A 14,696-nucleotide genomic window follows, 5' to 3' on the forward strand; every position below is an offset into this window, starting at 1 on the left:
GCATACTTGTCTCTTTTTAAATATACTTTGCCAAAAAAATTGTAACTGTACTTGAACTCATGATATGATATGTTCTTCATATTGGGTAGCAATTGTATAATACTAGAATTTTCCATTTTTGAGAAGTCTGTCCATCAAATCATCTGGAAACACTTTGTTTAGATTGTCCTTGTTGGCTTTGAATTAGCCTTGAAACAGTAGTGTAGAATGTGACAATTTGAAACAAGCATTAGTCACGACAAAGTGGTCTTGCCATTTAGGGTGGCATGGAGTTCTGTTATAATGACCCAACACCAACTCTTTGATGGTTCAATACTGCTACACCTTTGAATTTTTTCTTCTTGAATATGATGTAATATCACTTTGTTGGGCATTGTGGTCCATTTTGTGGGCCAAAATGTATTTAAGCCTGAGTCCATGTGATTGTTCAGACTGTGTTTTTTTTTTGTTTTGTTTTTTTTCAGTTTTCATCTATTCCATGCAGTTTATGTTCTTAGGCTTAAATGTGTTTTGGACCCTTGTTAGAGTCATTTTAACCCTTGCATGGTGGCCTGGGAAAAAAATTACTCTGGGTCAAGCCCATAACATACTTATGCCCACAAATATAAACTGGAGTGTTTATTACTTCTAAACAAATTGGGGTCATTTTTAGCTGCATTTTAAGTTACCATAGGAATGTTAAAGAGAATTGTAGTGCATATGGTTCTCAAGTTTATAGGTGTATTATTTAAGGGGATTTACTGAGGAAACAGTTTTGAATATATACACAATGATATATACATATTATACCAGTATTGGGTGGCGGAAAAGTGCAGTTGCTAAAAAATTACCTCAGGCTGCTTGCTTCCTGTGGGGTGAAAGGGGATTTACATTTGTTTCTTTAACCATGACTGTTCATAAAGTGATGCGGTAGGTGGTTATTGTATGAGTGCGGTTTAAAAGAAAGGGTCAAGTCCGTTTATTAGAGGCTGTTTTCTTTTCTCTATGTGTCCTTTGTGGGATTTTTATTGGGATGTTGTGGTTATCCGAAGGGGGTCAGTACATGACTGTTACACGACAAGTTCAGATTTTTACCAATGAGTGAGCTTGGGAACGAATCACAAAGCATGAAGCATTCGAGGGGTGGCCTGGTCCTTAGTGCTGACAAAGTCTGTTGCAACCAGCATTTTCCTAGCAATTTGTATGTTTGAACTTAAAAAGCGATTTTGATGCGGTAGATGTGGCTACAACGACATTGTTTTGATGGGTGCATTTCTAGACAAACCAAAGACTGAAAAACTGACAAAGTCTGCGTCGGGAAATGGACTTCGCTATGGGTTGGCGTCCATGCAAGGTTGGCGTATTGAAATGGAAGATGCTCATACGGATATCACTGGCTTGAACCCGGAGCTTCAAGAATGGTCATTTTTTGGCATTTTTGACGGCCATGCAGGTTCAAATGCGAGTCTTTATTGTGCAGAGAATCTCCTAGGGTGTGTTTTATCAAGCGATGATTTTAAATCGGCGCTAAAAAACGGGCCAGCTTCGCCTGACTTGGAGCAGCTTAAAAGCGGGATTAAGATGGGATTTTTTGAGCTGGATAAAACGATGCGAGAACGCCCAACCTGGATAAACGGGGACGACAAAAGTGGTACGACAGCCGTAACTGTCATGCTTACTCCTAAGCAGTTTATCTTTGCAAACTGTGGAGACTCTAGGGCTATTTTATGTAGCAACGAGAAAGTAACTTTCCATACGGTCGATCACAAGCCATCCAACCCAGACGAAAAAAATCGCATCGAGAAGGCTGGGGGTAGTGTTATGATCCAAAGGGTTAACGGCTCTTTGGCAGTTTCTAGGGCTTTAGGAGATTTCGAGTACAAGATGGATAATAATTTAGAAGCGGATAAACAACTAGTTTCGCCAGAGCCGGAGATTTCGGTGGTTTCAAGACAAGATGATGTAGATGAGTTTATCGTGGTCGGCTGCGATGGTATCTGGGATGTGATGACTAACGAAGAAGTAGGAGATTACGTTCGCTCAAGAATGCTGCTTTCTGAAGATTTAGAATTAATTTGCAGCGAGCTTCTCGACACCTGTTTAGCAAAGGTGAGAATGCCCTTTTTTTGTTGGTTTTGATCATTTTTGTTGTCGGATTCACGTGGTTGTGTATGTACTATTAGAGAGTAACGGCAAATACGCGTTTGAGTTTAACAGTTAGCCTTAACTTTATTAGGAAAGTTCTTCGTCACATTAACTTGCAGATAGTTTGTTAATCTAAGTGATCTGAAAGGTTCCATAAGTATGTGAGGTTTCTCAGCTGTTTTGAGCTATTTGAACGGTAATATTTTGAAAGCCAGCTGCAAAGTACAGATCGCATTGTTAAAAATCCTACTATGTATTTTTTTATGTGGATTTTACAGGAGATTTTACGAAGGCATAATTACCTGATATTTTCATAGAGATTACAAAAATTGAGTAAAGATATCAGTGAATTATTTGAAGCATAACCTTGCGAGATATGCGTCGTTTACAAACTTGCGAAAACATTGCTGGAAACTCCAAGGCTTCAGATAAGTAATGAGTGACTCTGAACTTTCATACCAGTGCTTGAGATACGTCTTTTTGTAAATAGCTGTCGTGATATGTACTGTTAAGATATGCCATGTGTTCCATTGGTGTTTTGTTTTTCTTTTTTTGGTTTATTGGTGATCCAAAGCCTCGCTAAACATACTTGGCACCTTTAGAATCACTAACTTTACATGTTTTTCTCAATTTACCAGTGTACGAGGTTCCTTGGCATAGATAATTTTCACTTTCACTTTAATTTCACAGGGAAGTCGTGATAACATGAGTGTGATTTTAGTCGCTTTCCCTGGAGCACCCAAAGTTTCTCAAGATGCCATTAAAAAGGTACTTAATGTTAGTACAGGTTATTTGTATTGTTGACTTTGTGAACCTGACAACATTTAAATTGCCCCACTTTTGAATCAGAGAATTGACAAGGAATTATGTTCTGGCACCCATTTGCTTGAAAGGTGATGATCTTACTGTCATGTTTGAAAATCTAAATTACAAGAAGGGTAGTTTGGGTCATAGCTCTAAACTCACCATTCTGTTAAGTTTCCTGATATTTTTGAGATTTGAATTAAAAAAGTCAAAATTCTCTATCTTAAATGCAACGTCACAGCATTAAAGATTTCCTTGGGACTTTTTCTTGTTTGTTTTGTTTTGTTTTTTTTTATATTTAGGAAGAAGACCTTGAGGCTGACATAGAGAAAAGAATAGAAGGTATGTCCATTTTAACAGTAGATAGTATGTACATGTTTCATTAACAATTATCCACTGAATGGTGATTTAGCTGTTGGATAGCATTATGCAACCTTTGATCAACTGGCCCTAGATTTACTGTGTTTGATCGGCAAGATTTATATTACAGATTTAAAATATTGCCATGTCATACTTTCACCAACTAGAGAGCCACCTTAAATTTTTCAAGTTGATCCAGCAAACCAACCATTGTTAAAATGAAGGATGAGAGTGCACAGCTTGTTCATGTATTTGTTTGAAAAAACAAAAATTGACAGTAAATTGTTTTTCAGTAGTAAGCTTAGAGTATTTTTTATTCTTCCACTTTAGTGATACTCCAAGAGAACCCTGGTGGGGTTGATTTGTACTACGCAATGCATTTATTATCCAGTGAGGACATTCCATCCCAACCCCCAGGCGGAGGACTCCAGGCTAAGTAAGTGTTACCATGGCAATGTGCTCTCAGCACAATGGACAGTGAGTAACAATTTTTAAAAGTTACAATCCCTGCATTTGTCCTGGATTTATTACCAGTCAGGGCTGGGTTTTTTTCAAAATATGATCAACCTAACAAAGGATAAAGGTAAATTTTAACTTTAGTTTTATAGCTTTGCAAACAGATTTTTCTTTTGTATTTTTCCCTATTAGTTCCAAGTGATATCAATATAAAACCTAACAAAGCCTCTGTCCTTATTCATGTTTTTAGGCCTATTATGAAGTTTTTGTTTTGACTTCCATTTTTACAGGCAGAATTTTATACAGAAGACATTGGAAAGACTGACAGCCAAACAGGAAAATGAGGTGACATCACATAATATCCATTCTCACTTTTCTTTATTTATGGCTTAAGCCAGGTTCAAATGTCTAACTTTTCATGTGCTGAACCTAATACCCTCTTTAACACATTAATAGCCACAGCTTTTATGAAAAACTGTGTTTTGAAGCTAGTCGAGCAGATTTCGGGTCACTGTTGTGGTTTTGAGATAGAATAAATATATGAAGTTCATATATTTATTCTATCTCATTTATCACTTTCACGGGTTTATTACGAATCAACTTAATGGCCTGCTCCCAGTTGGCTTGTTAGCTCAATTGGTAGAGCGCTGCACTAGTATCACAGAGGTCAGTGGTTCGAGTCCCTACAGGCCTGATTTTTTTCAGGTCTGATTTTCGCTATTGCATAAATAGCGCTATCTACTGTGAGGATCGTGCATCATACGTGTTGTGGTTTTAAAAGCTCAAACTCACCGCAAACCCATTCACAGCTTGTACACTTGACGGCCTTTTGATCCAAATGCAAAACAGCGGCCTGAAAGTCTCAGACAGGCACAGAAAGCAAAATTTCGAGATGGTTTTGGGTTGAAAAGTAATGCCCCACTTACGACTTTTACTTTTCTCTCTTTCTCCTGCCCTTTTATTTCCCTTTCTTTGCCTGAATTTTCTCCCCACTTGCTGGAAATTTAGTAGCCTTCATTTTGGTGTAGAGATTTTTTAGGAAACTACTCATTATTTTCAAACCACATGCTCAGAAAGGTAGGTGGGTAATGGAACAAGATTTTCGTGCAGATTTTCAGGTCAAAGTTACATGGTTTTTTGGCTATTACTCCAGTGTCCTTCACTCAATTGCACTCATTCTGGTATCGTTTGTAAGATATTTTCAACCTCTTTAAGTATGTGCTTAAAGTCTTGCTCCAGGGTTAAAAGTGATGATGTCACAAGGCGTAGAAAGGGTGTGGTTCCACATGGGTGCTTACGGGCACACTGTACATCAATAGGTTAAAGTTGATTCAATGTGCTGTGAAGAAGAAAACCAAACTGTTGGATATAAATATATAGATTGGCTGAGAAACATGTGCAAATGTTTCTTGTCATATACAAAAATTAAACACCACTGGTTTCAACAAAAACTTCTTGATTCCTAACTTCTTGTTACCTGAGCACGGAAGCTTGCAACTGTCTTAGTTGAATATATTCCTGGTCTAGTTTTTAACTTTTAACTGGTAAAAACCCGTACTCTCTTACTAAATAATGTTGCAACTTTATCCAGTCAATTTTATCTAGTCTACCGTTTTATACATGAGCCTCTGGCTCGGGCAATTGGGCAACCATGCCTCACGTTAGACAATAAACTTTGATTGATTGATTGATTGATCCAAAAAGTTTACAATTTGAGAGGCAGGACACACTGATTTGGATTTATGTATCAATAATTAGGTTCAACCAAAATAGAGTTGTAACATGGTAATATGAACTGGGCCTTACTCAACTTTCTCTGTACTGTTAAAATGTTCCTGGCAGGTGCACTCACTTTGTTTTCAGGCCAGACAAATTAAAAAAAAATTCTTTAACAATCAAAAGCTCCTTTAGGTGGTGATCATTTCCTCTATTCTCTTGACCTTAATGTTTGATTCAGGGGTGATATAAGGAGAAATTAGATGCTGGTCACTCTTTGGGGCTAAACAGTTAAAGCTGTTCTTATAGTGATGGTTAAGGTATTTTAAAAACTTACAATGTGTTTTTATAGGCAGAGTGACGGATCTTGAAAGCCTTGCTGAAGACTGTGTTCATGAAGTGTTTACCTTAATTTGTAATATGTTTGGTTACAAATTGTTAAATAGACCTTGGTGTAGTTTTAGAGACATTCAACATCGTGCGTTTATATAACTTTTCGAAAATATAGATTTAATCAGTGTACCGAGTTAAAGCAACCAGTGAGTGATACCATAGTACATGTTCTTGCATGGAAGCACATATTCTCCTTACAAAACAAAAGATGTGTTATTGTATTGCTCTGGTTGTTTCTTTCCCTAATTTTATTCTTGTCATGTCAACAGTTGGAAAGAATTAAAAAGGTACTTGATTTATAGTTGGGTAATGCGTGTTGGCTAAAATTGTATTTCTGTTTTACACAAAAGCTTGTATTTTCTTGTTAAACCCTTGTACACCCCAGATCTGATGGGCAGATCTGCCATAAAAGTGCTACCCATTTCTTTGGTAAAAGGGAAATTCAGTGTTATTTGTGTATATTACTGTGGCCTGTGGTTATTGAATTGATGATGTATTTGTATTGTAACTTGAAAGAAGAGGTTGCATTTTATTGTTTTTTGAGTAAAAATGGGTCAGTTATTTGTGTTTTTCAAGGTTTCTTTAGTTTTCATGAAAAACTTGAACCAGAAATACAGTATTACTGTCTTGCCAGACCTATCATTGTTACCCATACACTTAATGTGTGATCCAAAGTAAACTAATTGTAAAGGACATCAGCTCAAAAAGTCAACCAAAAGAGAGATGTGAACAGTATAAGTGAAATAGAGGGTTAAGTGACAGTTGAGAGTGCAAGTATTTCAAAGTGTAGTTGTGTCGTACTTCAAAGTGTAGTTGTGTATAATTAATGACAGTCTTCCATAGTGTACCTCACCCTTCAATTAAGTGGCCTTTTTATAACTTATTTCTTATGTAAGGCTCATTTAGGGTAAGATTCCAGTGCATTCCAAATCCCATCACTAAGTTTAGCTAGTCTTTATGTTGGGTTTGGTGGCTGGTTCCATAACAAAAATCACATATTTATGATTGATCTCTAGTGTGCAGTGCACTAGACTCATGTAGCATACACTTAACTGTGCTACGATTGAATCTTTTGTATAAAGTATGTTCTTGATAGTACCATTGATTACCTGTGTAATCTGTGATTGTCACAGTGTTTGTTGTTCCGAGAGGGGTCACTGTTTTTATTACCATGACTGAGATTTTTATTACCTGAGGGGAAAGATTTTAGGGAAAGTCTTTATTGGAAGCCCTTTAATGTGAAGATGACTTTGACACATGTATCAAAATCTCAGCCACAATAAGACACTGTTCTTTGTCAGGACTACCCTTGCCAAGATGATCACTGTTTTCTTCTAGGTTCTAACTATTTACTGTAACATGTTTTCTGGCAAATGTGTGTTCCATTTGTGAAGGCCTTAAAAGCAACTTTGTATCACTCTCCTTGAAGAATTGCACCTCACCTTCCTTTTAGGTAGTGTAAAATCCCTACCCCTCCTCCCTCCCAATGTAATGGGGTAAGAGATAGAGAAAAAGGGAGGCCTTGGGCCTAAGGTTGATTCTTTCATTCACTCATGACATCAATGAAGCGCAATGTTTAGATTAAATGATTCTGAATTTGTTAGTTCTTATACATTGAAGGATTAAAAATGTAAATGTTACCTGGTTGAAGTCTCATTTGTTATTTTGTATTTAGTTGCATAAAGAACCTAATCAGTCTGAAAAAAGTTTTTGCACATATCGAGTTCTTCTTTGAATGTTTTATCCATGATATGATTTACAGAGAAACTTATCTTCTAGGCTTAAACCAATGAGAATCATTCTCTTATGTACCCCATACTATGACAACACTCGCCATGAACATGAGATCAGATTAATTTGATTATGACACAGTAACATAATTCATAACCCCATCTTCGAAAAGTAACTTAAGCGAAACTCTTTACAGTAGATGTGTCTGCTTTCTTCAAGTTCATGAACAATCCTGTGTTGATGTCTGTCTTAAAGCTGTACACGTTTGTTCCTTTGACATTACAGCAGCCATTTTGTTGTTCTAAATAAACTGTTCTAATAAACTATTTGAGTGAAAACGCACTGTAGGTTTTGTTTTTGGGCCTCTTTGAAGCTATTATTACACGTCACACGAGGGGGCATTGAGATTTTCAGTTTTGGGGTTTTGGCTATTTTTTAGATCAGTTTTTCGGTTTTTGTCCCAAAAAACTTTTAGTTTTTCTGTTTTGATGTTCCTTGCAGTTTGCGGGTTTTCCATTTTTCAGCATTTGGTTTTTGGTTTTCGGTTTTCGCCACAAATACAAACGGGTTTTCGGATTTGGCATCCGATGTTTTTGTTTTTCCTATTTGGGTTCAGGCTTCTCTTCTGTACTCCACTTATCACAACTGTACGGTTTAACATGTGGGTTTCAGTTTTGATCGAATTTTTTAAGCGGTTTTAGAGGATTTTTTTTCTTCAGTTTTGCGGTTTCTAATAGACCCCAGTGCCTCCGTCTCACAGGTAAGTGCAGAAAAACATCGTGATGTACATCAGCCCCTTAAACGAGTTTGACGCTAACCTACTGAACCTGCAATGACAACGAATGTGTCTAACGCAAGGCGACCTGGATGCGAACGATTATTTTCCACTATTTGTGATAGGTATTATTTTGTTCCTACTTTTATCAAGAGATTTCTCTAAGGTTATTTGACTCCTATTATTCAGCATGTGTCCGCTACATCAACAGGTCCGCATAGAAGCCACGAATTTTCCAGAAGAACTGATCACCCAGTACCTTCGGTTGGAGAAATAATTTTGGTCCTGTTTTTTAAAGTACGTTTTCCGTCCATCTCTTCCGTAGCACATGTAAAACTGCTCCATGAACTGCTCAGGCCCCACAGGCGAATGGAGGGCCTCTGTGAAGACATCAACTCCGTGATAATGCGCCTGGGACACATAATGTTCACGATATGGGGCGAAAAGGGGAGCGTCCCAGGTCAGAGTCACGCTACATAACACCAACACGGCCAATAAGCACGGCAAATAGCCCCAGCCCCAAGCCTCCACCAACATTCGTCCAGCTGCAAACTGAAGATACATTGTATCGTTAACGGACTCTTTTCAACAAACTTTTATCTTGCGCTAAAAAAATTCTACAACACAGCGAGTTTTTCACCTCTCCGATACAGATATTATTTGCTTCACCCGATAGGGCTATACTTTGTTCAATTCTTTAGGCATGACGGTACATCATGCAGTTACCGTCTTGAGAGACGGTAAAATTCCTAACACAGTAAATTTTCCAACTTTGCAGAGTGAAAAGAATCGGAAAAAATGTACTCCAATATTGTTGTGATGGCAACGTTTCAAGACATATTTATACGGAATAAATCACTGTAATATCGATCTAGATCATACCGGTGAGCGTTTCAAATGGTATTCGATCATGATGATGACACCTCTGACTATACAATAAACTTTTTTTCTTATTCTTTTTTTTTTGTTGTTGACGAGGTTTTTTTAAACGAGCTTCTTCACGAGTTTTCAATAATTCAGGTCTTCAGATTATGCTGTGGTTTGCCGCTTTATTTGATCAACTGCATCCATCTCATTAGGTATTTATGAGTTTGTAGTTTCTTGCAACTCAACTGAAATCCACAATCCATACAAATATTATTTCCTTTGGCCGACAAAATTGTAACCATAACCTCAACGTTTATAAGGTTTATTTCAGTTAAATTCAATCTGCAATCCATACAGGGAGCTGTAAGGAAGTCACTGATGTAAATTTAACTCTTGAACTCACTTAGAGCTGTTTTACAAACGAAACTACAAAACCGTGTTAATTCGTAATGGCGAATAAACAGAACTTATTTATCAACCGGCATCCAAGCATCTTATCAAAGATTCTCTGGCAAGGAAGAATATCTTATTAGTCCTCAACCCTTGAAAATTCTCGCTCCGAGTGAAACCAAGAGCTTTAATGGAAATAAACTGTTACCAATAATGAAAATCAGCTTCCCACGAAGTTACCTCTCAAACGCTAACTTATTCTATGCGGATGCTCTCTTAGGGGATAGATGAGAATAAATTTACTTATTAGTACTCTACCTGACCGAATTCCAAGGTCTTTTAAATACCAATTCAAACCCGTACAGTATGATGTTTTTATCATTTAAAAGAATTGACTTTTCGAGCACCTGGTGTTGTCAAGAGATGTCGAGAAAATTACGACTAAAAATTTACAGAAAAAAATTATTTACATCCAACCAACCTTAAGACTGTTGATAATTAAGATGGTTGTATTGACCGTGTACAGACTCAAAAAAGCGACTGACCGCAGAATACCCACTCCAGATAAGACTAACAACACGATCCAGTTACAAAAATAATACAAAGCGAATCGCAATTGATAGGAAATACAAAGCGATTAAACGCAAAGAAAACCTTAAGCCAAGTTTATACTCTACCAATCCGCTTTCAATAGCTTTTTTATCTTCTTCAAAGGAGAGTTTTACGTGAAGAGATGGCTTTCAGCAAACAAACGCCGATGAAGATTCGATGCCGGCGATAGTCTCTTAGCTCCCGCGCGTTGCTGTCAAACTTAGGCAAGTTCTGGTTTGTTTATAACCTGTCGCAAAATTATTGGTCGAAATGTCAGCGCGTAAGTGAGTTTCACTGGTGCAGTTCAAAACACCTGCTAGGTGATATGAGCCAAACACATGTATTGTGTGAAACTAAAAGATGCAAATAACAAGGAAAACTTTAAAATGATCTCTTGCTCGTTAACGTAATCAAAAAGAAGACTATGGAGTGCTGAGACTACCCGTGGTTCGCTCTCGTAGCGTTATAATCAGTTGAATATTCATGACCAATAATGCAAGAGTGCTTGACTGTGTAAATAATAGTCGGTTTATTTTTAGCAGTCTCGTTGCAAATTGACCGTGTGTAGTCTAAACAACGAATGCTATTACAAGTTTTGTCTAAATTTCACGTTGAAATAAAATTGCGAGAATTTTGCGTACTAGTGATACTCAAGAAAAAACAATTACACAAATAACTAAATAAACATAAAAAATGGAAGCCGGTTTTTTAATATTTGTAAAACTTGTTAAGGTGATAAACATAAAGCACAAGATTTCGCACGTTGTGAGAAGTCGCATTCAAGTGAGGACAGTTCCGTCACGCAAATTAGAATAGAAAAAGGTTTAACTGAGTTCTATTTCTAAAAAATTATTAATATTAAATAGACCTAGGTGAAAAGCTGTTGTCGTAGACTTCTTCGCAACACGGGGAGCACTACTAGATAAATATACTACGCAGAAATGTTTTTTGGGACGGCAATGGCGACAAGAAAAATAATGCATCTATTTCTAATGTACCTTAACATTAACGAATCCCCATCCTCGGAGACCCAGGGGCTGAGTGGATTTCAAGTTAGGGCATGAAGAGCCCCTGGGGACATTGTCTTACAAGACTAGTTCCAAACGGTCGCAGTCGTTCTGCCCTCTGATTGGTGCCAGAAAATCTTTGTGTTTTTCTGCCCAATCAGAGTGAAGTGTGCTTTAGAGTCCTTTCGTGTGTTTTAACACGGACATATACTTGTAGCGCAGTTGCTCGCCATGTTTGTTTGGACCGTGCGACAGAGATTTGCTTGAGGTGAAAAGTTTCAGTCTCGGCACACAACGTAAGAGAAATCGATCAGATTGTCCGCGAAAATCTTACCGGAAATTATACTGAATACTTTCGCAGGTATCACTAGAGAACGTGTTTTAAAGTTCGCGAGGTTTGTATACCACACGATGGTTGCAGTCATTGATATGTCGCTTTAAACGATAAACGAGATTTAAACTTAAATCTTTCTAGATTTTTTGCATAATTTTCCGTGACTGAAACTTTGCCAATCCCGTGAAGTTATTTCGTCGCACGGGCCACGCAGGTATGTCGAGCAACTGGCGCTTTCGCCTACGTAGCTTTCTGCTTTCTCTGCGCGCCAAAATCTAATCTTAGTAGTAAAGTCATTCACAATACGGCCAAGGCTGCAGAGAACGTTAAGTTCGTGGACGACCTCCAGCGAGTGCTAAGAGAAAGCTTAGCTGTGTTTCCGGTTTGCTGATTAAAATCTGAACAAAAACTTATTAACGAGAACATCGTGGGAAGGAGAGATGTTTTCGGGCAGTTACCGAAGGGGTTTGGAAAGAGCTTAATCTTTCAACTGCCGTCTAGAGTGTTGAAATTCTTGAGCTGGGAAGGCCACGGATTCTCTTCTAGTCCCTTGGTCATTGTCATTTCACCTCTTCTGTCGATTGTTGAAGACCAAGTTAAATACCTTTGATCATTGGGAATCGATCCGATGCTGTTTTCAGTGGGAAAAACAAAACTAAACACCAAGAAATATCGGATGGAAAGGGCGGGTTTGCTTTAATGCAAATGTCAGCTTAGTAGCACAAGATCATCTACCCACATCTAATAAGCAAATATTTCCACGCTTAGCTTTTCTTTTTCTTCGAGCGAAGATGAGATTAGAGTTTGGCATGCACAGAAAGTTTCGCAAGTACCAGTTGCTCGACATACCTGCGTGGCCCGTGCGACGAAATAACTTCACGGGATTGGCAAAGTTTCAGTCACAGAAAATTATGCAAAAAATCTAGAAAGATTTAAGCTTAAATCTCGTTTATCGTTTAAAGCGACATATCAATGACTGCAAGCATCGTGTGGTATACAAACCTCGCAAACTTTAAACACGTTTTCTAGTGATACCTGCGAAAGTATTCAGTATAATTTCCGGTAAGATTTTCGCGGACAATCTAATCGATTTCTCTTACGTTGTGTACCGAGACTGAAACTTTTCACCTCAAGCAAATCTCTGTCGCACGGTCCAAACAAACATGGCGAGCAACTGCGCTACAAGTATATGTTCGTGTTAAAACACACGAAAGAACTCTAAAGCACACCTCACTCTGATTGGGCAGAAAAACACAAAGATTTTCTGGGACCAATCAGAGGGCAGAACGACTGCGACCGTTTGGAACTAGTCTTGTAAGACAATGTCCCCAGGGGCTCTTCATGCCCTAACTTGAAATCCACTCAGCCCCTGGGTCTCCGAGGATGACGAATCCCCTGAAATTCATACCATTTTTGTAAAACATCTGTACCTAGATTCCGTATTAATTCCTCTTTATATTTCAGAGGCACTTAACTGCCGAAAGTGAATGATGTTACAAAAAAGTTAAAAGTTTCTCATGATAATTCAATTAATTTTTTAGGTGATTTCTCGTGATGTTCTTCAGCTTTCTAATATTCTCCAAGAGAATATTAGAAATATTCCCTTGCTGTGTTGCTTCTTGTTTCCTTTGACAAACTTTGATTGCGATTGAAGGTACTTCCTTGAAATTTTCTTTGGTATTCACCGAGCGAAAAGAACAATTTCCTTGGTTTCTCTACAAGACTCCTTCTCCTTTCCTGTTGCGATGGCGAGTAATTCGTCGTAATTTTCTCTAGCCTTCTGGAATTCAACAAGTAAATGAAACAAATTGCCAAGGTTGCACTGCTGTGTTCCTTCTTCCATCCTGTCTGTGCTTTCTCGTAATGTTCTTTAGAGCTTACCAAGCAAATAAAATACACTGCCAAGTTCGCTCTTCCATACTCCTTCCTCGTCGCTGTCGCCAATTTCTGTTGCGATGGCAAAAGCTTCCTCGTGACGTTCTTTAACTTTTGGTATACACCAAGTGATTGACAGGGGTGATGTCAATTTCTATTGCGATGGCAAGTGATTTCTCGTGATCTACTTTAGCTTTCGTAAACTTTGCCCCGTTTACTAGGGATAGCCTTCTAGCGAACTAAACTCAATCAAACTGTTTTTTTCCGCTCTCGTATTCGCTTTCTTACAATGGGTGTGTAAAAAGCTACTCTGGAAAATTTGTAAGAAATCACTGTCTTGTACGATATTCTCTACATTGTGATTGGTTGCTAACTACTGATTTGACAAGGTCATTCAAGGTTGTGTTAACAATGTAGACCAATCAATGTCTTAAATCACTACAGGCGGTGCTTCTAGCTCTTGACATAACGTTCACACTCTTCACCTGATATGTGTCACGCACAAATAACAAAGTCTCCGACATAGCCCTCTGCTGTTCTCCAAGCGGTTATTAACACAGATCTAAGGTTGCCGTAATGTTTCCCTCCTACTTCTTTGTCACCACTTTCTATTGTGATGGCAAGCCGAGTGCCTTCTCGCGATGTTCTTTAGCCTTCTTGTATTCACTGAGTGATTGAAAAACACTTCTAAGGTTCGAATTCCCGAGATATAAGCCTACTCCTTTCGCATTGAGAAGTGCTTTCTCGTAATGTTCTTTGGTCATCTGGTATTCTCCAAGAAATTGAAATACAGTTCCAAGGTAGCCGTACATTCTTCCTTCTTCTTTCCTCTCGCTACTTTTTATTGCGATGGCAAGTGCTTTCTCGTGATATTCCATATCAAAGGCGCCACGGTACATTTTCCCCTCTCCTTTCATGTCACCAATTTCTATTTTAATGGCAAGTGCTTTCCCATGATGTTCTTTGGCCTTCTGGTATTCACCAAGTGATTGAAACAAAGTTCCAAGGCTTTCGTAGCATCTTGCTCCTCTTTCCCTGTCACCAATTCCCGTTACGATGCCAAGTTCTTTCCCGTGATGTTCGTTAGCCTTCTGGTATTCCTCAAGTGATTAAAACACAGTCACTGCAAGTTCTCTGTGGCAAGTTGATTCTTGTTCCCTGTTATCAATTTCTATCAAGATGGCAAGTGCTTTATCGAGTTTAGCCTTGTTTAGCCTTTTAGGATTTTAGTATTCACTACGCTAATGAAACCCATTGCCAAGGTTGCCGTACT

At 38.2% G+C, this 14,696-nt stretch overlaps 1 protein-coding gene and 1 long non-coding RNA gene across 2 annotated transcripts; one reads left to right on the plus strand and one right to left on the minus strand.

The window, feature by feature from the left end:
* Positions 1-1,124: 1,124 nt before the first annotated feature.
* LOC111330367 (protein phosphatase 1A) lies at positions 1,125-7,498 on the plus strand. Its single transcript, XM_022935205.2, has 6 exons — positions 1,125-2,088; positions 2,815-2,892; positions 3,231-3,270; positions 3,619-3,724; positions 4,035-4,089; positions 5,813-7,498. Exons 1-6 carry the CDS (start codon positions 1,243-1,245, stop codon positions 5,819-5,821), a joined length of 1,134 nt encoding a protein of 377 aa, XP_022790940.1. The 5' UTR covers positions 1,125-1,242; the 3' UTR covers positions 5,822-7,498.
* LOC111330368 (uncharacterized) lies at positions 7,429-11,393 on the minus strand. The gene is made up of 2 exons (XR_002694791.2): positions 10,098-11,393; positions 7,429-8,911 (listed from the first exon to the last, which is right to left on the minus strand). It is a non-coding gene; the product is annotated as an uncharacterized LOC111330368 (long non-coding RNA).
* Positions 11,394-14,696: the final 3,303 nt, after the last annotated feature.

Source organism: Stylophora pistillata, chromosome 6 (genome assembly GCF_964205215.1).
Source record: "Stylophora pistillata chromosome 6, jaStyPist1.2, whole genome shotgun sequence".
Classification (NCBI taxonomy): Eukaryota; Metazoa; Cnidaria; class Anthozoa; order Scleractinia; family Pocilloporidae; genus Stylophora; species Stylophora pistillata.